Below are 23,083 nucleotides of genomic sequence, written 5' to 3' on the forward strand. Positions count from 1 at the left end.
CGCCGCTGAAAGTGGTCGGGTGTCTGTCGCGGCCGCGAACATTAGTTCCGCGGTCTCTAGCGATAGTTTCACGGCAGCTCCAACAGTGAACGTTACCTTCCCTCCTGCTACAGGTGAGTTGCACAGAGCTTCAGCTGTCCATGCCTCCAATACTTCTGCTCCTCCTGTATTCCATCCTCAGTTAAATCCATCTAGCCATGGAATAAATACAAATTTGAGGCTACCTGTACCAACTCCACAACTTCCCCCCTACCCCCCCTCTTCCATTCCACTCCCCTCCTCTATCAGCGCAGGCCCTAGCGTGAGGCTGCCTCCGCAAACGGTCATGCCCCCCCTCCCTTCCCCCCTCTCTCTGATTTCTCCTCTGCAATCTGCGCAGACCCTAGCGTGAGGCTGCCTCCGCAAACGGTCATGCCCCCCCTTCCTTCCCCCCTCTCTCTGATTTCTCCTCTGCAATCTGCGCAGACCCTAGCGTGAGGCTGCCTCCGCAAATGGTCATGCCCCCCCCTTCCTTCCCCCCTCTCTCTAATTTCTCCTCTGTAGTAAGCACAGACCCTAGCGTGAGGCTGCCTCCGCAAACGGTCATGCCCCCCCCCCCCTTCCTTATTCTGCCGTCTTTGGAGCCGATCAAAGCATGGGGTCGCACCCCCAAGCGATGTATAATCCAACTTTATTCCTTCCAGCTACTGCTTCCTCAACAGTTCCTCGACTCCCAACATATACTCTCTCAACTGCATCCACTCTTCCAGTTCCTTCCAACGCCCTTGCTATGAATCCACCCCCCGTCTCCACCCATCTACGGTCCCAGATTTTAGCAGGTGCAGACTTTGACCTCTCTTCTCTCCTTCCATCTGTCTCTATAAGTGAACCCAATCACACCCTCGACTTTGGTCCTTTGACTTTCAATCTGAAAACCCCAAATTCCAAATCAAATCGCATCCTTACCATGGCTGAGTGTTGCATCGTGTTTGGTAGATATACAGAAATAATTTGTTCTGTCTTCCCCGCCAGACGTAAGGAGTTGAATGATTTTTTTAGCAATCATCGCAGAACTGTCACACACCTTTGGCGGTACCCATTTCTTTACATACTACAGGCTTTTTTCAGCCAAATGTTCAGCTCGAGTCACCCAGTGGAATCAGTGTCCTTACTGGGGAGCTCTCGACTTGGAGCTGTACAATAAAGTTTTTCTGGGCTGCCGTAATGTGTCCTGTGTCCTGTGTAGCTCCGCCACACATGAGCCTTCCTCGTGCCCCCTCTTTAATCCCACCCCTCCAAGCAATACGGGCACTAATCCTGGCACCTCTCAAATCGTTAATTCCACGTCTTACGTACCACAGTCCAGGGGCGATTCGAAGAGCCGCAATTTTAGGTTCACTTCAGGCAGACAAGTATGTAATAATTTCAATCAGTTTGGTTGTACCAGACAACGCTGCAAGTATTTACATGTGTGTAATTTCTGTGGTGGAGCTCATGCTCGTTCTGTATGCCCTGTCTATCGCTCCTCAGCAAATTCTAATAAAGAATTTCGAAAGTATCTGTCTTCTCCCATCATTGTCTCCTCTCTAGCTCATGAACTAGCTAACCATCCAGACAAAAACTTCACTCAATATCTACTCAAAGGTTTAGAGGAAGGCTTTAATCCGGGTCTGGAAAGCCTCCCTACCAGTAGTCTCATTTGCAAAAACCTTCAATCGGCAAACGCTGAACCTGAAGCAGTTGACACCTTAATAGCCAAAGAGCTAGAGTCAGGGTTCATGATCGGCCCCTTTGATTCCCCTCCTTTCAAACTTTTTCGGATAAATCCCATCGGTGTAGCTACAAGGAAGTTCTCAGGGAAAAAACGCATGATCATAGATCTCTCGGCTCCCCACAACAATACTCAGCCAAGCATAAACAGCCTCATCCCACTAGAAGAATTTTCCTTGTGCTACCACAACATAGACCAAGCCATTCACCTAATCAAAAATGCTGGTTACGGAGCCTGGTTAGCCAAAGTTGATATCACATCCGCATTTAAAGTCATGCCCATTCATCCAGACTTTTGGCATCTTTTTGGCATTCGTTGGAGAGGAAAATTCTTTTTCGCAGTACGCTTAACTTTTGGCTGCAAGAGTAGTCCCAACATTTTTGACATGCTGTCAGAAGCACTTTGCTGGATCCTGCAAAACAACCACGCGGTCCCTTACCTAGTGCATGTCCTGGATGACTTTCTCACTGTCTCCCCCAGTTTTTCCCTCCAGCAGCTCACCTTTCTACCATTCAGAATGTTTTTTCCACATTGGGAGTTCCACTCTCTCCAGAGAAGACACAGGGCCCTACCACATCTCTAGAGTTCCTCGGCATTAACCTTGACTCCGTCAAATTCCAAGCTTCCCTTCCAAAAGATAAAATCGACAGGATAATCGCTATCTCTTCCAACCTGCTCGAGGCGCCTCAGTTTAGGTGGCCTAGCAGGGATAGCAGATCTCGTTTGCTGCACTATGCCATGCGTATAGTGCCTCAAGGCCGCCCTTTCATCTCCCACCTGCTGTCTCTTGCATCGTCCATTCAGGAACTAGACAACACCATTTCCCTAACCCCATCTTGCCTTACCGACCTGAAGCTATGGATCATGTTTCTTAAACAATGGAACGGTCTGACCTTCTTTTACGATGACTTTCTATCTCAACCATGCGATCTTCCGCTGTTTACAGATGCCGCTCCCTCAGTAGGCTTCGGAGGTTTTTACAAGACCCACTGGTTCGCATCAACCTGGCCCCCCGAGCTCTCCATGTCAAATCAACAAACTTCATCCTCAGCTCTTCTTGAGCTTTATCCCATCATCATAGCAGCACATTTGTGGGGTCACGAGTGGTCTTCGAAAAACATAGTAATGCACTGCGATAACCTAGCCACCGTACATTGCATCAACAAAGGTCTTTCAAAGTCCCCCAAAATTATGCCCCTCTTGAGACGCCTTACCTGGTTATCTGCCTGTAACCAATTCACTTTCAAAGCTGTTCACATTCCAGGACACCAAAACCAAATAGCTGACGCACTCTCTCGCCTTCTTTTTCAGAAATTCAGAGCATTAGCCCCGGAGGCGGACCCAAACCCAACCCCAGTTCCTCCTTATTCAGACTTGACATTCCAGTAACTCACCCACTCAGAGACCTCCACACCTCTTCTCTGGATTTAATATTTCATGCCATCTCACCCAGAACACTGCAATCTTACTGGACTGCGTGGAAAGCTTTCAAACAATTCCATTCCTTCTACAACCAGTTTTTCCCCAATTTTTCCCTCCTATCAATTTCTTCTTTTATCTCATATCTCCACCAGATCAAGTCCATTCAACCCAGTACAAAATTAAAGTCTACCTTAGTGGCATTCAGTTTTTCTTCAAGCTAATCTACGGCCATCCATTTCCTGCCATCACAAACCCCCAGATCTCACTTCTAATCAAAGGAATTCAAAAAACTAATCCCACTCATCTGGATTCCAGACAACCTCTAACCAGTGATCTTTTAGCCAAATGCCTCACCTTCCTCCGTTCTGGTCACATGCCTCCTGATACAGCTAGAACGCTGGATGCCATGTTTACCCTGGCCTTTTTTGGATTCCTTAGAGTTTCTGAGTTCACAACCAATTCAAAATTTAACCCAACCATCCATCCAACCTTCTCCGACCTCCAAGTTTTAGACAAGGACACCATCCGTTTCCTGATCAAACGCAGCAAAACTGATCAATTTAAAAACGGCCATTTTATCCATATCTTCAATCTCCCGACACCCATCCAGCCATATCAATCCCTCTCCTTCTTTCTTGCGCACAGGGAGGCCCAGATCTCCTCTCAGCTCGACCCACTTTTCATTGACGAGAATAACTTGCCGATCACCAGGCATTGGTTCCACAAAAAACTCAAATACATCCTCACCAACTCTGGTATCCAAGCTCATTTGTATTCATCGCACTCCTTTCGTATTGGAGCAGCTACTACCGCAGCTCAAAAAGGTCTGCCAGATCATTAAATCAAACTACTGGGCCGATGGTCCTCAGATGCTTTTCAGTCTTACATTCGATCTGACCTATGCCTCATCAAACAAGCCCATCTAAAGCTCGCTTCCCTGTAAAATAGCTGCCCTTTGAAACTCAATCCAACTCGCGCCCGCAAACCTTGTTTAGTAAATACTGCTATAGTCGACAAGGCTACCGCAGGACTCTGATACTACCTCTGCAGTGCCCTGCCAAATTGAAACCATCCCTGCAGTACCCGGCATATTCAAGACTGCTGCTGCAGTACCCTGCCAATTTTGAGACTGCTGCTGCTGGTCCCCGCCAATTTGAGACCGCCGCTGCAGTACTTTGCTCGATACTGCTGCTGCAGTACCCTGTCATTTCGAGACTGCCGCTGCACCCATACGGAAATGTAATATATGTACATATATGTCCCTATATCCGAGTAGTGATGTCATATATGTTTCATATAAGGCAATACATTATTAGCGCATATATACATTCTCATGATATATGAAGATATAGGTTTATACCATGTATGAAATACCCATAGAATAATTATTATATATACATATATTAAAATTATTTATATGATGATTTTTTATATGGTACTGTATGTTAATGCCATATATGTAAACAATATATGTCGAATTTATATATGTAACTTTATTTAAACATAATATATGCAAACATTCAGTATGCTGGTATAGGATTTTATATGGATTTATATAGTGGTGTTTGAATCCTGGCATTTCATAATTTGGTTTTGGTTCAGGCTTCGGAAATTAAAAGCTCCATGTGTGTTTTCCTCCTCGTTGTGAGTGTACAGTTTGAGCATTCGCTTGGTCTCGTGTGAGCATCTAGTTTTGCTTGGGCAGTATACACTCTTTTTTCCATGTGTTTAGGGTTGTTTGTTTAACATGCGGCTTGTGCTCATGGCGTGTACTTTCATGTTTTGTTCTGTGTAGCATGTAACGGTTACTCTGGTACATGGGTGACATTTTTCATCCTGTCCTCTAGAGGGCAACAGAGGGAGGACGTGGTTTTAAGGTTACGAGTAGCATAGAGGAGAGGCATGGCAGTGGAGCATGGGTGAAAATGCCTGGAATCACATTGTGTTTGAGAGTTAAGTGAATTGTACATTCTAATGCTTTACAATCGTGTTCAAATGCACATTTGTATTTACCCATAAAAATGTTAATTCATAGTGTTTGGAAGTTTGCAGAGAAGCTCGCAGAGGACTCTGTTATGGGGCTTGAGTGCACTGATACCTACTGTGTTGGATTGTGCCAGTGCCTAATCTAGGATTTAGGATTGTATCTCTTCATTGCCTGCTTGGACTGGGACTTCTACAACACTCATATAAGAGACTTGCATTGCAGACTGTATATCCTTTTCCCTCTATGGCATTTTGAATTGTTTGGTACTGTTTTTTGTTTGTGTATCACTAGTATTTTGGGTTTGGAATTGATTTACTGTGTATTTGTTTACTTATAGTGTTGAGCTTTGATATTCACAATGCTGTCTTGGATTTCTGTCCATGTGCTAATTGTTACTATGTTATCTCATTCAGTGGTTAAAGAGATACAATTTATTTTCACTCCCTCATTGAGAATCTTACAGTTAGTTTGAACACAAACTATTGGCAAAAGTGAATTCCCGTTTTTTTAGGCTTTCTTATTGTATAAAAAACTAAGGTGAGCCAGTTACAAGCATGAAGGGGTTTGATTGTTTCGATTGTTTATTTTTGAAGTCTAATAAAAAGCCCATTGACCTCTGCACCCTTGAGTCCTTCATCTCTTGCTTCACCTGACAATAAGTAACATTATAAATATTTTATATTTTAAATGTCATTTGTTTTATACATAGTATAGATTTTAAGACTCTACGACATTTGACAGTGATAATGATTTGTCACATATATAATTTAAACATATATAATATGTGGACTAAAGATATATGTCAATATATGGAATTTCTGATGCTGTGCATATATGTGCATTTATGTTTTTACTCTATATGAGCATATTAGGATATTTCATATATGAGACCTATGTGTCAATATATGTATTATACATACATTAACATATATAATATATGGGATACATTTATATGTCAATATATCGAATTGGGTAACACTTTACTTGAAGGGGTGTGCATAAGACTGACATGACACCTTCATAATCATGACATGACACGTGTCATGAATATGAAGGAGGTTTTATGCATCTTTATGACAACTGTCATTAAGTGTCATTCGCTTAATTATGTCATTTTTAATGCAATGATGACATTTCGGAGTTGTCTTTGTTATGACAACTTGACATAAACCAATACATCATAACCTGTCAGTGTCTTTGTCATGACAACTTGACATTACCAAGACAACATAACCTGTCATAAACATGACATAACAGATTATCAAATTTAAGAAACTTACTTAGCTTATAGGGTTAACCTTAAACTGTTATGTGGTTGGTTTTGATGTTGACTGAGGCCATTATAATGTCATTAATTTTTTTCAGTGGCACAAGTTTAATTTGTCATTAAAATGCAATTAGGTGTTAATACAGCATCATTAATATTTTTCAGTTCACAATGTTTTATTTTATTTTTTAAGTTTCCTCCACCAGCTTCAACAGAAGGTTAGATAATAGACAATTTCAAATGTCTTAAAAATATAAAAAGGAGTTTGAGAAATAAAATCAATCATTTAATTTTTAAGACCTGCCCTCTCACAGAACTGACTCTTAAAAACACAGGGCATGAATTTATACACAGGTAACCAGCACCAATTAACGCAAAAAGGGGAAAACACGTACACAAATAATGGCCATTACACAAAATAAACATATATACATCAACATCATATACACACATAAACAAAGACAGAAAAATAACACTTTGTCAAATGACTTCACTTTATAAATTATCTTTCGATGTATAAAAATAAGAGAAATAGTCTTTAGAGCCCCACCCCGGGCTGAACAAGGAATGGTTGTGGCTAGAGCCTAGGCCGGAACATTATATATAGGGCCAACGTTTCCGCCCGAACCCCTTTTGACGGTGCACCGGCACACGGGACTCCACCATAACAAACGGAATGGTAAGAATAAACTCAAACTATTCGTTAGAGAGTGAGCGAAAGTTTAAATAAAGTATATTAAACCCAAAATAACGTTGTTGTGAATAGTTTTTACTTACTGCAAACTAAATTGACATTAAACACCTCAACAAACTAACCTGACTGAGGCTCTGCCAACAACTGTTACAGCGTACACATTACCAGTGGTGCCACCATAGACATCATCATATAGGTGTATATGTCTATGCCACTCTATCATTTTGAGTTATATTAATAGTTTTTAATGACTCTGTACGATTTCCTCTATGATGCCATAATTCAGGTCAAGCTAAATATTCATGACACTGTTATAAAATAATTTGACAGAGTATTGACACTTAATGACATGTTAATGACAAATTCACCTGGTACCACTGTAGTTTAGGTCAAGAAATATATTCATGACAATGTTATGAAATAATTTGACACAATATTGACACTTAATGACATGTTAATGACAAATTCAACTTGTACCACTGTAGTTTAGGTCAAGAAATATATTCATGACAATGTTATAAAATATTTTGACATAGTATTGACACTTAATGACATGTTAATGACAAATTCAACTTTTACCACTGTAGTTTAGGTCAAGAAATATATTCATGACAATGTTATAAAATATTTTGACAGAGTATTGACACTTAATGACATGTTAATGACAAATTAAATTTATAAAAAAAATCATGACATTATAATAGCCTAATGACAGCCAACGTCAAAACCAACCACATGACAGTATAATAATAATAATAATAATAATAATAATAATAATAATAATAATAATAATAATAATAATAATAGTAATAGATTTTATTTATAACGCACTTTTCATTCCGAAGAATCTCTAAGTGCAACAAAGGGAAAAAATAACAATACCTGAATAACAAGTAAAAATTATATCTCAACATCATGCCGGACGTTGATGCCGGACGCTGATGACGGTAGCCTGGTGCAAACTTCAGCCACCATGCAGTTCAAGCCCGAGGGAGACCACCAGTGAGCAGCCGACACCCAGAAGAGAGAGCAGCCGCAGCGAGCAACATCAAATGTCCTTCAAACCAAAACCAACCACAAATTCAAACAAAAACGGAAGAGAAGCGGTGAAAAAACGGCAAACAACGTCCTCTCAGTGGCTGCCAGAAATCAGCAACAGTCCCAATTGTAGCTCTGACTGTTAGACTAGTCACAAACATAAGAAAATATAATAAAATCTAAATTAAATAGTAAAGTTAACATGATTTGTGGGTGGAGAAGCGGCGAACAGACAACGCCAGCATCCTCTCCCCCACGTTGCCTAGCAACTAATGTAATGTAAACCCAAAAAGCTAAGTAGTTTCTTAAATTTGATAATCTGCTGTCATTTCATGTCTGTTTATGACGGGTTATGTTGTCTTGGTAATGTCAAGTTGTCATGACAAAGACACTGACAGGTTATGATGTATTGGTTTATGTCAAGTTGTCATAACAAAGACAACTCCGAAATGTCATCATTGCATTAAAAATGACATAATTAAGCGAATGACACTTAATGACAGTTGTCATAAACATGCATAAAAACTCCTTCATATTCATGACAAGTGTCATGTCATGATTATGAAGGTGTCATGTCAGTCTTATGCACACCCCTTCAAGTAAAGTGTTACCTGGAAGGGTTCCAATTTCTAATATGATTCATATATGTTTTTACTTTATATATCACATATATCGCATATATTGATATTTCATATATAGACATATATTACATTTCCGTATGGGCAGTACCACCACAAAACTTGAGTCCGCTGCTGCAAGGCCTCACCAATTTAAGACTACCTTTGCAGTGCCCTGCCAATGCATGACCACTCCTGCAGTAGTGCCCTGCTTTTTTTTTGAGACTGCCGCTGCAGTGCCCCACCATATTAAGACTGCCGCTGCAGTGCCCCGCCATTTTGAGACTGCCGCTGCAGTGCCCCACCAGTTTGAGACTACTGTTACAGTGTTTGCTCGATGCTGCTGCAGTACCCCGCCATTTTGAGACTGCCGCTGCAGTACCCCGCCATTTTGAGACTGCCGCTGCAGTGCCCCGCCATTTTGAGACTGCCGCTGCAGTGCCCCAACATTTTGAGACTGCCGCTGCAGTGCCCCGTCATTTTCTAGACTGCCGCTGCAGTGCCCCGCCAATTTGAGATTGCTGTTGCATTGTTTGCTCGATGCTACTGCAGTGCCCCGCCAGTTTGAGAATACTGCGGCAGTGCCCGCTCAATGCCAGACTGCTGCTACAACATCTCACCTGTTTCATAAACTGCCACGGCAGTTACCTACCTCAATGATGTCGCAGTGCCATCTCCAATTCAGTCCATTTAACAATCTTGGGGGGTTTTGGAATAATTATGCAGACTCCTCCCGTAATCATGAGTGGTTCAAATTGCCATGATTCTCGCTTGCTGTCTATTTCTGCATTATGTTTTTTTGGGGGGGCAATCGGAGCTCGGGTAGAACATCCTCTCCGAGCCCCTCTATAGCAGACAGCAAGCCAAATCTGTTTTACCACGTTCACCAAGATTATATGGGCACACAAACTCGTGAAGTGAAGTTAATAAACGTAATTTCTGGAGGAAGTACGCCCATCTAATCTTTCAATTAATACCAAGGTATAAAACCAGCAGCTTACCTCTTCCCCTTTCTAGTTCCTGCAGCATCCCTCCTCCTCCCCTGCTCCTCCTTTTATAACTGCGTACACCACACTGGTGGTGGTTGAGGAGAGATCCCTGATACAAGTAAAAAGCGCTTGGGGTGTACAGTAGTACATATGAAAGCGCTATATAAATGACTCAATTTTCATTATTTTATCCATTCAATTTGCCTGTTATAGGGGGGCAATCGGAGCTCGGGTAGAACATCCTCTCCGAGCCCCTCTATAGCAGACAGCAAGCCAAATCTGTTTTACCACGTTCACCAAGATTATATGGGCACACAAACTCGTGAAGTCTTAGTTAAGGGAATAACACAGTTTAATATGAAAAAGCGGTGAAGTATCCCTTTAAATCTGAACGTCTGAATCTCTTCCTCCTGCGTAATCATTTTAAATGATAATACACACGAGCTTGTATGATAAACTGTACATTTGTTAAAGCAATGCTTTCTGAAAAACTGCATTTAAGCAAACAGTTTGAGTTGATACCAGCTGTAGGTTTGCAGTGTGTTCATGAAGTGCTGTACAGCAGCATCTCAGCAACATTACCATCACACATATTCATTTATTACAGTATTATATTGAGAAGCTCCTGAGGATCTTTAATCTGATGCTGGCTTTGCTTGTGCTGTTGATTTCACAGGTTCAGCTTTAGATGTAAACCATCTCTGGCTCCAGGTAAGACAGAAGTCTTTCTCTAGGCTGTGAGGAGGAAGTAGAAGAGGAAATAATCAGTGTTCAGAGAAACAAGCTGCACATTAGGATCAATATTTCAGTTACTCTGAGTACAAACTGTAATTACGAAAGGAAAATATATTTACCAATATATTACTTGAAATATATTTTAATATATTGTTAATACATGGAATAATATATTGATGGTATTATACAGTATATTATATATTCCTTTAATATATTGCAAAATATCCAAATAAATGCCACTTTCAATATATTGGAAAATATAAATATTAAATCCCATATATGTGAATATATTGCCTAATGAATTGCATGATATTTTCCAATATACTGCAATATATTTTTGTTTCGTAAGGAATTACTGTAATCAGATTAGTAACTGATTTTACATTATTTGGTGTACATATTGTTTCTAAATATTTATATCTTAAAAATAATGCATTTAAGCGTAAATTCCCATGTGTGTGTTAGTGTGAGTGGTGTAAAGTGATGTTTCCTCACCTCAGGTCACAGTTTGAGTCTCGAGTCTCGTATCACGTCTCTGAGCTTCTGCTTCTGTGAGTTTCTGATCTTATTGTCTCTCAGATCAAGCTCTTTTAAAAACTGCAGTGCTTTTGAGTTTGTCAAAGACTGAGTTAAAGAAGAAACATCTGTAATGCCACAGCGATATAGTCTAGAGAGAGACAAACAGACACAAGAGAAAAGAGAAGTGATTGTAACTTTCCCCCAGTGTGATATCAAACCAGAGGCCTGACATGTTCATCATCAGAGTCGTCTCAATGTGAATCCATGAGATGAGAGACTTCAGAGAAAAGAGAAATTCCCCCACATGAATTCATCAATGTCGAATCTGACAGGAACATTCACAGACGCTTGATTTGCACTTCATAACAGCATTGCTCAGGAGAATAAAGAGCTTGTGAGCTCCTGCTTTACACCTGCAGAATTTCATATCAACTTAGTGTTATTATATTTGAGTAAATGTGATAATCCTATTCCAGTTACTGTCACCACTAACATCATTTCTTGAGCAAATGTTTGAAGAATAATAATGAGTTAAGCTCTGTCTGGTCTGATTCATGTGTTGGCAGTTTTCCCGAAAGCATCTCATACTAACACCTTATTCCTGACTGACGTTACTGACCGACAGAAGCTCCTCATCCCAGCTCATATAAAGCTAACGGATGATGACATGATCACACACACCTTATGGTCTGGGACACGGAGGCCTAAACTGACCTGCGAGTGTCAACTTCAGACCCGGCTATCATCACAAAACACATCACTAGAGGAATTATTTCACACAGATATAAACTTCACATTATCCAGTGTGGCAAGGGGGGCGTGGTTCAGCGAGGTCTGCAGCGGGAGAGAGAGCCACGGGACGAGCGGTAAGTGAGTGGGTTGGACGCAGATTAATAACACCTGTCTCTTGTTCCAGTAATGAGCGCGGAGAGGGGATAAAACACCAGCAGAACCAGAGGACAGGGAGAGAGAGAGCCGGACTGTTGACGCGAACCCCAGAGACTGAGTTACCCGGAAGCCGGAAGTGCCGACCCGGAAGTGATCGTTGTGTTGAGAGAAAACCACACCGTTGAGTGTGCTGATGTGTTTTGAGTATTCTAATAAAAGTAAAGCGTCAACAGTCCAGCCGACCCCCGTGTCCTCTTCCTTCCTTATATACGAACTTTGTTACACTGGTGCCGTAACCCGGGAAGGAAGTAGGACCGTGCCGCCGCCATGCAGACGCCCTCCGCCACGCCATTTGCGGACATTATTAACTCCCTCGCGGCCCTCCACCAACATCAGGCAATGCTGGACCTTCGGGCGGACCAGGAGCGCCGCTTTTGGGTGATAGTCCAAGGCCAGCAAGAGGACCACCAGCGGTTCCGGAGCTGGATGGATCGGGAGGTTCGCGCCGAGGCCGCCGGGCTGGCCAGCGCACCGGTTCACGTGCCCCTCCATAAGATGGGGCCAGAAGACGACCCGGAGGCCTTCATTAATCTATTTCAGAAGGCCGCGGAGGCCTGCGGGTGGCCCCGGGCACAGTGGCCGGTGCGCCTCATCCCGCTACTATCAGGAGAAGCCCAGGCGGCCGCACAACAACTACCGGTCGCGAACCTCCTGAAGTACGATGATCTCAAGAGGGCCATCCTTCAGCGGGTTGGCCGGTCCCCGGAGCAACACAGACAGCGGTTCCGCTCCATGGAGTGGGGTGAGGCCGGCCGACCCTTCGCAATGGCCCAACAGCTCCGGGACGCGTGCCGCAGATGGCTATTGGCCGGCGGAAGCGACGTGGACCATATTGTCGATCTGGTGGTGCTGGAGCAGTTTATCGCTCGGCTCCCAAGGAAGACCGCCGAGTGGGTGCAGTGCCACTGGCCCACGTCGCTGGAGATGGCCATCAACTTGGCGGAGGACCACCTGGTGGCGTGCCCGGGGGTCGGCGAGCCCCCGCTAAACTCTCACTCTCTCTCTCCCCCCTCTGTCTCTCCCTCTCGCCCTGTCCCTCTCCCCAGGTCTCGCCCTCCAGGCCCTCCTCGCGTCCCCCCCAGAGGCCGGGGTGGGATGGGCCTAGGACCGTCCGGGAGTTTGCTGGCTCCGCCCAGGGCGGCGGGGCCGCTGGGGGCTGGTGGTGACAATGGCTCTGGTTCCACCCCCTCCCCGCGCTCATTCTCCAACCCACTCCCCGCCGCAGGGGCGGCGGGTAGGCCTGGGCTGGCCTGCTGGCGGTGCGGTGATCCGGATCATTTTGTGGACCGATGTCCGATGATGGACATCGGAACAATGATCCGGATCCCGAACGTCCAACGGACCACCCCCGATCAAGTAGGAGAGTACCAAATTCCTGTGAGTATCAAGGGGGGGTACATATCAGGCCTTGGTGGATTCAGGATGTAACCAAACCTCGATCCATCAAAGCCTGATGCAGCCTGGGGCATTGGATACAAGCCGCATGGTTAAGGTGCGGTGTGTGCACGGGGATGTGGTGGAATATCCAGTTGTCCCAGTCACGATACAGTTTCGGGGGAAAAAGCATAATGTAGAGGTCGCGGTTAGTCCACACCTCCGGCATCCGCTAATTCTGGGGACGAATCGGCCCGCCTTTCCGGCTTTATTGGGGTCGTTATGCGCGGATGCCGCTTGGGAGAAAAAGGCGAGGAGGGGGGCGGCGTGAGTGCAGCTTGGGGAGACTGAGACGGGACCCTTGGGGACAGCTTCAGAGGAACCAAGCGGGATCGAGAGACTGATTCTCTCGGACAGCGATGACTTTCCTCTGGAGCAGTCACAAGATGAGACCCTCAAAAATGCCTTCCAGCAGGTCCGATCGATTGACGGTCAGTCTCTCCAACCTGCCTTGCCTGTCTCGTATCCGTATTTTGCCATAATAAAGGATCGGTTGTATCGAGTGACCCAAGACACTCAGACAAAGGTAGATACAACCCAGTTGTTAGTACCAAAGAGCCGCCGGGAAATGTTTTTCCAGGCGGCTCACTCTAATCCAATGGCGGGCCACCTGGGACAGGCGGCCACGCTGAATCACCTCATGACCAGATTTTTTTGGCCAGGCATTCATGACAATGTGCGCAGGTGGTGCGTGTCTTGTCCGGAATGTCAGTTGGTGAATCCACTGGCCGCCCCAAAAGCGCCATTGCGCCCCCTTCCATTGATGCAGGTCCCCTTCGAGAGAATTGCGATGGACCTCATCGGGCCATTAGAGCGATCCGCACGCGGGCATCGTTTTGCGTTAGTCATCGTTGGACTACGCAACACGATATCCGGAGGCAGTGGCTCTACGCAACATCTCCGCGAAGAGTGTTGCGGACGCACTGTTTCGACTAATCTCCCGAGTGGGGATTCCGAAAGAAATCCTCACTGATCAAGGCACGGCGTTTATGTCACACACGTTAAGCGAACTCTACGGATTATTGGGCATTAAATCCATTCGAACAAGCGTCTATCACCCACAAACGGACGGCTTGGTCGAACGATTTAATCGCACTCTTAAATCCATGATCCGGAAGTTCGTACAGGAAGACGCCAAAAATTGGGATCGGTGGTTAGAACCCCTCTTATTTGCCGTGCGGGAGGTTCCACAAGCCTCCACGGGGATTTCCCCCTTCGAGCTTCTCTACGGACGGCAGCCCCGGGGGGTGCTGGATGTCCTACGAGAAACTTGGGAGGAGGGACCTTCTTTGGCCAAGAACGAAATTCAGTACGTGCTGGACTTGCGAACAAAACTCCACACACTGGGGCGGCTATCCAGAGAGAATTTGTTACAAGCCCAGGACCGCCAAAGCCGGTCATATAACAGGGGTACGAAGCTACGCAAATTCACACCGGGAGAGAAAGTGCTCGTTCTACTCCCTACGTCGAGCTCGAAATTAATGTCAAAGTGGCAGGGGCCGTTTGAGGTCGCACGACAGATAGGAGAGCTCGATTATGAAGTGATACGATCCGATAGGAACGGGGCGCGTCAAATATATCACCTCAACCTGCTTAAGAAATGGAATGAGGTGGAATCAGTGTTGTTGGCAACGGTGATCGGGGGAGAGGATGATCTCGGGCCAGAGGCGAGCATTAAAGCACAATCGGTCGCGCTGGCCCCTGGTGGAGATCACCTCTCACCGTTCCAACTTTAATTTAATAATTTATTTAAATAATAATTTAAATTATCAAAACTACAGGCGGAGTTCGCTGACGTGTTCTCGCCCCTACCGGGACGTACCGACTTGATTCAGCACCATATCGAGACCGAGCCGGGCATGGTAGTTCGCAGCCGGCCGTATCGTTTGCCTGAACACAAGAAAAAGGTAGTTCAGGAAGAATTAGGGGCAATGCTCGACATGGAAGTAATCGAGGAGTCCAACAGTGAATGGGCGAGCCCGATAGTTTTGGTCCCCAAAACCGACGGCTCGGTCAGGTTCTGTGTGGACTACCGCAAGGTGAACGCTGTGTCGAAATTCGACGCGTATCCAATGCCGCGGGTTGACGAGTTGCTTGATCGGCTGGGCACGGCTCGATTTTATTCGACACTGGACTTAACAAAGGGCTATTGGCAGATCCCCTTGTCTCCATTGTCCAAAGAAAAGACAGCTTTCACCACGCCGTTTGGATTGCACCAATTTGTCACGCTTCCTTTCGGCTTGTTCGGGGCACCCGCGACCTTCCAGCGACTCATGGATAGGATTTTGCCGCATATGCTGCTGCGTATCTGGATGACATCGTGATTTACAGTCACGATTGGCAGCGGCATATGCAGCATGTTAGGGCGGTCCTGAGGTCGCTGAGGGGAGCGGGGCTCACGGCCAACCCAAAGAAGTGTGCGATTGGGCGGGTGGAAGTAAGGTATCTGGGCTTCCATTTGGGTCATGGACAGGTGCGTCCCCAAATTGATAAGACTGCCGCGATTGCAACCTGTCCGAGACCCAAGACCAAAAAGGAGGTAAGACAGTTCTTGGGGCTGGCGGGATATTACAGACGGTTTATACCAAATTATTCGGACCTCACCAGCCCTTTGACTGATCTTACTATAAAGGGGCTATCAGATACGGTCCAGTGGACGGAGCCGTGTCAACAGGCTTTTACCCGAGTTAAGGCTGCTCTATGTGGCGGGCCGCTTTTACACTCCCCTGACTTTTCTCTCCCCTTTTTGTTGCAGACTGACGCGTCGGACAGAGGGCTGGGCGCGGTCCTGGTCCAGGAGGTGGAGGGGGGAGAGCGGCCGGTGCTGTACATTAGCCGTAAGCTCTCCAAGAGGGAAGCTAAGTACAGCACCATCGAGAAAGAGTGCCTGGCCATCAGTTGGGCTGTTCTCACCCTCCGCTACTACCTCCTAGGGCGGGAGTTCACCCTCTGTTCGGACCACGCTCCTCTCCAATGGCTCCACCGCATGAAGGATACCAACGAGGGGATCACCCGTTGGTATCTAGCTCTTCAGCCGTTTAAGTTCAAGGTGGTCCACAGGCCGGGTGCTCAGATGGCTGTGGCCGATTTCCTCTCCAGAAATGGGGGGGGGCTCCCCGGCCTGAGTCGGGCGGTGGGGGTATGTGGCAAGGGGGGCGTGGTTCAGCGAGGTCTGCAGCGGGAGAGAGAGCCGCGGGACGAGCGGTAAGTGAGTGGGTTGGACGCAGATTAATAACACCTGTCTCTTGTTCCAGTAATGAGCGCGGAGAGGGTATAAAACGCCAGCGGAACCAGAGGACAGGGAGAGAGAGAGCCGGACTGTTGACGCGAACCCCAGAGACTGAGTTACCCGGAAGCCGGAAGTGCCGACCCGGAAGTGATCGTTGTGTTGAGAGAAAACCACACCATTGAGTGTGCTGATGTGTTTTGAGTATTCTAATAAAAGTAAAGCGTCAACAGTCCAGCCGACCCCCGTGTCCTCTTCCTTCCTTATATACGAACTTTGTTACATCCAGCTCTTCATCAGATATTGATTAAAACTGTTTTGGTTACATTTTCACCCAAAAATGAAAATTAGCCCATGATTTACTCCTCCTCAAGTCATCCTAGGTGTGTGTGACATTCTTCTTTCAGACGTATAAAAGTTGAGTTATATTAAAAAAGTCCTGGCTAATCCAAGCTTTATAGTGGCAGTTAATAAATGCCTTTAGAAGTGAATTGATGCGTTTGTGTAAGAAACATATCATATTTAAAACTTCATAAGGTAACATTTCCGTATTCAGTTTATGGTGAAAGTGTTGAAAGTGCCTCTGCAGCTCAAAGGCTTACGCTCCAGTTATGCTCGTCAGATGCATCGATTCCCTTCAGAAGGCCTTTAATAACCTCTCAGAGCCGAGTGGAGGAGTTATATGACGGACAGATGCAGTTTTATGCAGAGGTGGAAAGAGTAACAAAATATTCTACTCAAGTAAAAGTAAAAGTAGCTCATTTAAAATGTACTCAGAGTAAAAGTTACTGAGTTCCTTTGTTTAACAGTGGGGTCGGAGACTCCTGTAGGGTTGTGATAGAATGAGATTTTCAGATATGACAACTATCTCAGACAACATCACGGTATTAAACAATTATTTAATAAATAAACTCTACCTATTATTAAATTATGGTTATTATCACTAGTTAAAATGATGTTAAATGAATGAAGATGATTGGGGGGGACAAATGGTTTATTATAACAAACTTAAAACCATTTGTTTGTTTTGTTTATGAAATTTTCAATAAAAGATGCCTAATAAACTAAATTCAATAAATGATTATGAATTAGATTACCAACTTATTTTTATCATTAATTGGTTAATGTTTAAGAATAACAGAGTCCATATGTAGAAGACGGAGCAGCTCATTCACAGAGACAGAACAAGCAGATCATATATTTAATTTAATTTAAATTATTTTATTTTAACTTTAATATTCACAGACCATGTCTCAATTTGATTTATTCTAGCTCAGTGTTTCCCTTTTTCCAGTCATGGCACCCTTTGAGAAATGTCCTAATGTTGTGGCGCCGCCTCGCATACGTTACGCTAGGGGTGTAACGCTACAGACTGCTCACGGGTCGGTTTGTATAACGCTTTAGGGTCACGGTTTCAGTACGGTTCGGTATTTGCTATGTTCAGAGAATAAAGGACTAATAAAAATAAAGAAAATAAGAACAAATAACTTAAATACAAGCAGCAGCACAAATAAATACTATTGAGCAAAGATACTGATAAAATGATCAATGCTTTTCAGGATTTTCAGGGACGTCTAACATTAGTTTTAGGTAGAGAAATTGAATAAATGAATCAAATGTAAAATAACTGCATATTTAACTGTTTAAAAAAAAAAGATTAATCCTTATTAAACTTACACAAGCTATTCAATCAAGAGCAGTGAGTGATGTCCGTATCTTTAGTTTGACATTAAAGGTTGCTGCCCCTTTAAGACCTAATGCCCTAAGGATATGCTCGTCTTTCTCGACTGTATAACGTTCTCTTAAGGCATATTCAGACTATGTCTGCTGGATACTCATCAAGATGGACATGTTGACATACTTCTTGTGTGAGTTTGTCCGTTCAAGCACAAGATTTGAAAGAGAACTCAATATTTGCGCGCTGTGAGACGAGTGTGCGCTCTCGGATGAGTGCAGAGACAGATCTTCACACAGCGCTCTCTCTCATTCGTGTCTTCTGGCGAATATACCCGGGTGATGGCGGCGAAATGACTGGTCATACGGCAGCACTCGCATGCATTGAACACCGTTTACAAAGAGACCGCTTTGCCCGTTTTTCTTTTATTATCGCTGTTGTAGGCCTACCACTGAGGAGCCAGCACGTGTATCCATCGACAGAAACATACAGAAAGCATTATTTTACAGTTACAACCCATATTAAAGATGCCTCATCATCAGACGTGAGATGAACTGCGGTGGAAGTACCGGCACCTTTTACACGGCACCCCTGCGCACCCCGGTTGGGAAACGCTGTTCTAGGTCTCCAGCTCTACTTTCCAGTTTTTCGTTCATCCATCAGTTTGTGTGTATTACATGAATTCTACGTTATAATGTAAAGTTAATGTTCATGACTGGATACCGCCGGGATTTCTGCGTCACAGAAATCAATCGGCCTAAGTTATAAACGCACCTTTATCTGTGTTTCTTCATTTGCATCCACCTTTTGTGCAAATTTGATATCCTCCAGGACAACACCATGTTATTTTTTTCTATATCCAAAGTATTTCCACACTAGCCAGGGGTTCACGACGGCGTTTTGCTTTCACCTGAGTCTGCGTCACTGACGTCTGTCTTGTTCGTCTCCATCTGATATTTGCGAGTTTGTTCTCTCCCGCGCCTCGGACGCGATATTTCCCCCAGGATGGTAGGGGAAGGTACCGCCTTTTTCGTCTCTGATTGGCTAGAAGGGCTCTCCTCCGATTGGTTACACATCTCACGTTCATGGCAGGCTGTCAGCTAGTCTGTTTTGATCGTCTTTACAGCAGATGTAAACGAAGTCAATCCAACATAGCCTACACACACACACGTTTGTTTTTGTGACATATGGGGACATTCCTAGGGCGTATTGATTTTTATACTGTAAAAAACGTATTTTCTATCCCCTTACACTGCCCCTAAACCTACCCATCACACACACACACACGCACGCACGCACGCACAGACACACACACACACACACACACACACACACACACACACACACACACACACACACACACACACACACACACACACACACACACACAATTACTAGTATGTTTAACATGCCCTAAAATTATTTATTAATAGCAAGTTTGTGCAATGTTAGGTTCACAATAAATAAAATCTGTCATATTTGAATACTGTGGTGTCTCTTCAATGAAATTGTAAACTTAAAAAATAAATATAAAAGTAAAATATAAATCTGAAGACACTGACATATAGCGCTTTTCTTAGTATGTTGGATTGACTCCGTTCACATCTGCTGTAAAGACGATCAAAACAGACTAGCTGACAGCCTGCCATGAACGTGAGATGTGTAACCAATCGGAGGAGAGCCCTTCTAGCCAATCAGAGATGAAAAAGGCGGCACCTTCCCCTACCATCCTGGGGGAATATCGCGCCCCGCGCCCTCTATTCAATATAGTCGTTTCCGGATCGCGTTTTTTCCTCCCCTCTTTGCATTAATGATTTATTTTTACTCAGTAACGGATGTGGTTTAAAATGTAGCGAAGTACAATACTTTAATCAAAATGTACTTCAGTAAAAGTAAAATTACAGATTTTTAAAACTACTTAAAAAAGTAGAAGTACACAGAAAAACGACTCAATTACAGTAACGCGAGTAAATGTAATTCGTTCCTTTCCACCTCTGGTTTAATGGACTTCAAAAACAGAGCAGCACAGGGAGCCATTATAAAGCGTGGATTATCCAGGACTTTTATAATATAACTCTGATTATGTTTGTCTGAAAGAGGAATGTCATACACACCTAGGATGAGCTGAGGTTGAGTAAATCATGGGATCATTTTCATTTTTGGGTAAACTATCCCTTTAACCTCAACAGTGAACTGTGATCAGACTGTAACTGTACAGTATAATGATACTAACTGTAGTTTCTCCAGCTGGCATTGAGGGATCATCAGTAGATCACTGAGGTTTCTCACTCCAGAGTCTCCTAGTTTATTCAAGCTCAGGTCCAGATCTCTCAGGTGTGATGGGTTTGATTTCAGAGCTGAAGTCACAGCAGAACAACCTTCATCTGTCATATCACAGCAGATTAACCTACATTGAGAGAAATGAGAAAACTCTTTATTCTGTAGAGTTATATCATGTTCATAAATGTAGTGTGAACTCAGACTATCATGAGATATTGAGTTCTTCACCTCAATCTCTCCAGTTTACAGTGTGAATCCTTCAGTGCGTCACATAAGGGCTTCACTCCAGAATCTCCTAGATTATTCACACTCAGGTCCAGATCTCTCAGGTGTGATGGGTTTGATTTCAGAGCTGAAGTCAGGATGAGACACTGTTTCTCTGTAATACTGTATCCACTCAGACTGAAGACAGAAAGAGAAAAGACAATGACTCAGATCTGAGATGATGATCTTATTAAAGACATACAGTGGTCATATAGTCTATAGTTCCCATAATCTGCTTGTAATCGAGTCTCTAGTTCTGTGAGCTGGAAACTGTTGTTTCTTCTCTTTCTTTGTTAAATCTTTTAATCTCTCTTTTGTTTATTGTAGCAGCAGATTCAGATCTCATGAAATTTCTGCAGAACAACATCTACACAATCAGTTCATTGTTTCAAATACTTTAAATGAAATGATTTAGTAGTTCAGACACTGAATTTTAATTGTGACCAATGGCAAAGACCAGCAGATGCAGAGCTTCAGTGTAAATGATGAGACTTGTGTCCAGTTGTCTTACACTAAACAGTGAACTGTGATCAGACTGTAACTGTACAGTATAATGATACTAACTGTAGTTTCTCCAGCTGACATTGAGGGATCATCAGTAGATCACTGAGGTTTCTCACTCCAGAGTCTCCTAGTTTATTCTCACTCAGGTCCAGATCTCTCAGGTGTGATGGGTTTGATTTCAGAGCTGAAGTCACAGCAGAACAACCTTCATCTGTCATATAACAGCAGCTTAACCTACATTGAGAGAAATGAGAAAACTCTTTATTCTGTAGAGTTATATCATCTTCATAAATGTAGTGTGAACTCAGACTATCATGAGATATTGAGTTCTTCACCTCAATCTCTCCAGTTTACAGTGTGGATCCTTCAGTGCGTCACGTAAGGGCTTCACTCCAGAGTCTCCTAGTTTATTCCCGCTCAGGTCCAGATCTCTCAGGTGTGATGGGTTTGATTTCAGAGCTGAAGTCAGGATGAGACACTGTTCCTCTGTAATTCTGCAATCCCTCAGACTGAAGACAGAAAGAGAAAAGACAATGGCTCAGATCTGAGATGATGATCTTATTAAAGACATACAGTGGTCATATAGTCTATAGTTCCCATAATCTGCTTGTAATCGAGTCTCTAGTTCTGTGAGCTGGAAACTGTTGTTTCTTCTCTTTCTTTGTTAAATCTTTTAACCCTTGTGTGGTGTTCATATTTCTGTTACTCAGCCAGTGTTCGTGGGTCTGGTGGAGCCGCTGCATTTTTGGGTTTTTAATTCAACTCAATCTAAAATGTTATGTTAAAATACTCAACGGATATTTACTTCAACCCAATTACAAGCAATATAAACAGCATATATGGTTAATATTTTCTCTTTACCTTTGTTAGATCACATTTAAGAATTGCAACCTTGTGTGGGAACGGCAGGGGTAGAAACAAAACTCACTCTTGTAGCTACTTTCTCACACTCACACACAATCTCTCTCTCTCTCTCTCTCTCTCTCTCTCTCTCTCTCTCTCTCTCTCTCTCTCTCACACACACACACACACACACTCATGTGCACACAACCATAACACACACACACACACACACACGCACGCAACCCCCCCCCCCCCACACACACACACACACACGCGCGCGCGCATGTACACTTGTATTTGTGGTGTATGGTTCCTCTCCACAGGCATACTGGTTTTTCTAATGTACAGACTGTATAATCTATCCCCCTACACTAACCCTACCCCTAAACCTGCCCATCACAGAAAACTTTGGCATTTTTTGTATTTCAAAAACACCATTTAGTATGTTTTAGTGTGAGGACACAGATGTCGTCATAAACCATGTTTACGTTGTAATATCCATGTCATTATACACATTTGTGTCCTCATAAACCATATACATGAACACACACACACACACACACACTAACAGCAGCCCTGATAGGAGGAGGACAGAGTAAAGGTACACAGGACCTGCAATTCCCACACTTTTATGAGCCCCGGGTCCAGTGGACCCGAACATCCTGTGTGTAATATAAATGTGTAGGGGGGTGTACAGTGTGTGGTCATTGAAAATGTGTTCTGATATATATTCCTCACAGAAAATGAGCCAAGGCCAATGAGTCTCAGTTTGAAAAAATAATTAATCGTATCATTTTTCTTTCGATAAAAAATGAAAACGGGTCCAACAGACCCGAACACCATACAAGGGTTAATCTCTCTTTTGTTTATTGTAGCAGCAGATTCAGATCT

General features: G+C 43.9%; 1 protein-coding gene across 2 annotated transcripts in view; it reads right to left on the reverse strand.

Annotated features, from left to right (window-relative positions):
- The window catches only part of LOC137040641 (NACHT, LRR and PYD domains-containing protein 12-like), a 274,172-nt gene that overhangs the window by 199,856 nt on the left and 51,233 nt on the right, over positions 1 to 23,083 (reverse strand). The window contains exons 11-14 of one of the 2 annotated variants that reach the window (XM_067416433.1): positions 21,685 to 21,858; positions 20,535 to 20,708; positions 10,995 to 11,166; positions 10,093 to 10,499 (exon numbers count right to left, since the gene is read on the reverse strand). The exons of the other annotated variant lie outside the window; for it this stretch is intronic. Of the exons in view, the coding sequence (XP_067272534.1) occupies positions 11,001 to 11,166; positions 20,535 to 20,708; positions 21,685 to 21,858 (514 nt within the window). The 3' untranslated portion in view covers positions 10,093 to 10,499; positions 10,995 to 11,000. Of the gene's footprint in view, positions 1 to 10,092; positions 10,500 to 10,994; positions 11,167 to 20,534; positions 20,709 to 21,684; positions 21,859 to 23,083 lie in introns of those variants that run through there. 2 annotated transcript variants of the gene reach the window in all.

Source organism: Pseudorasbora parva, chromosome 14 (genome assembly GCF_024679245.1).
Source record: "Pseudorasbora parva isolate DD20220531a chromosome 14, ASM2467924v1, whole genome shotgun sequence".
In the NCBI taxonomy this organism is placed as follows: domain Eukaryota; kingdom Metazoa; phylum Chordata; class Actinopteri; order Cypriniformes; family Gobionidae; genus Pseudorasbora; species Pseudorasbora parva.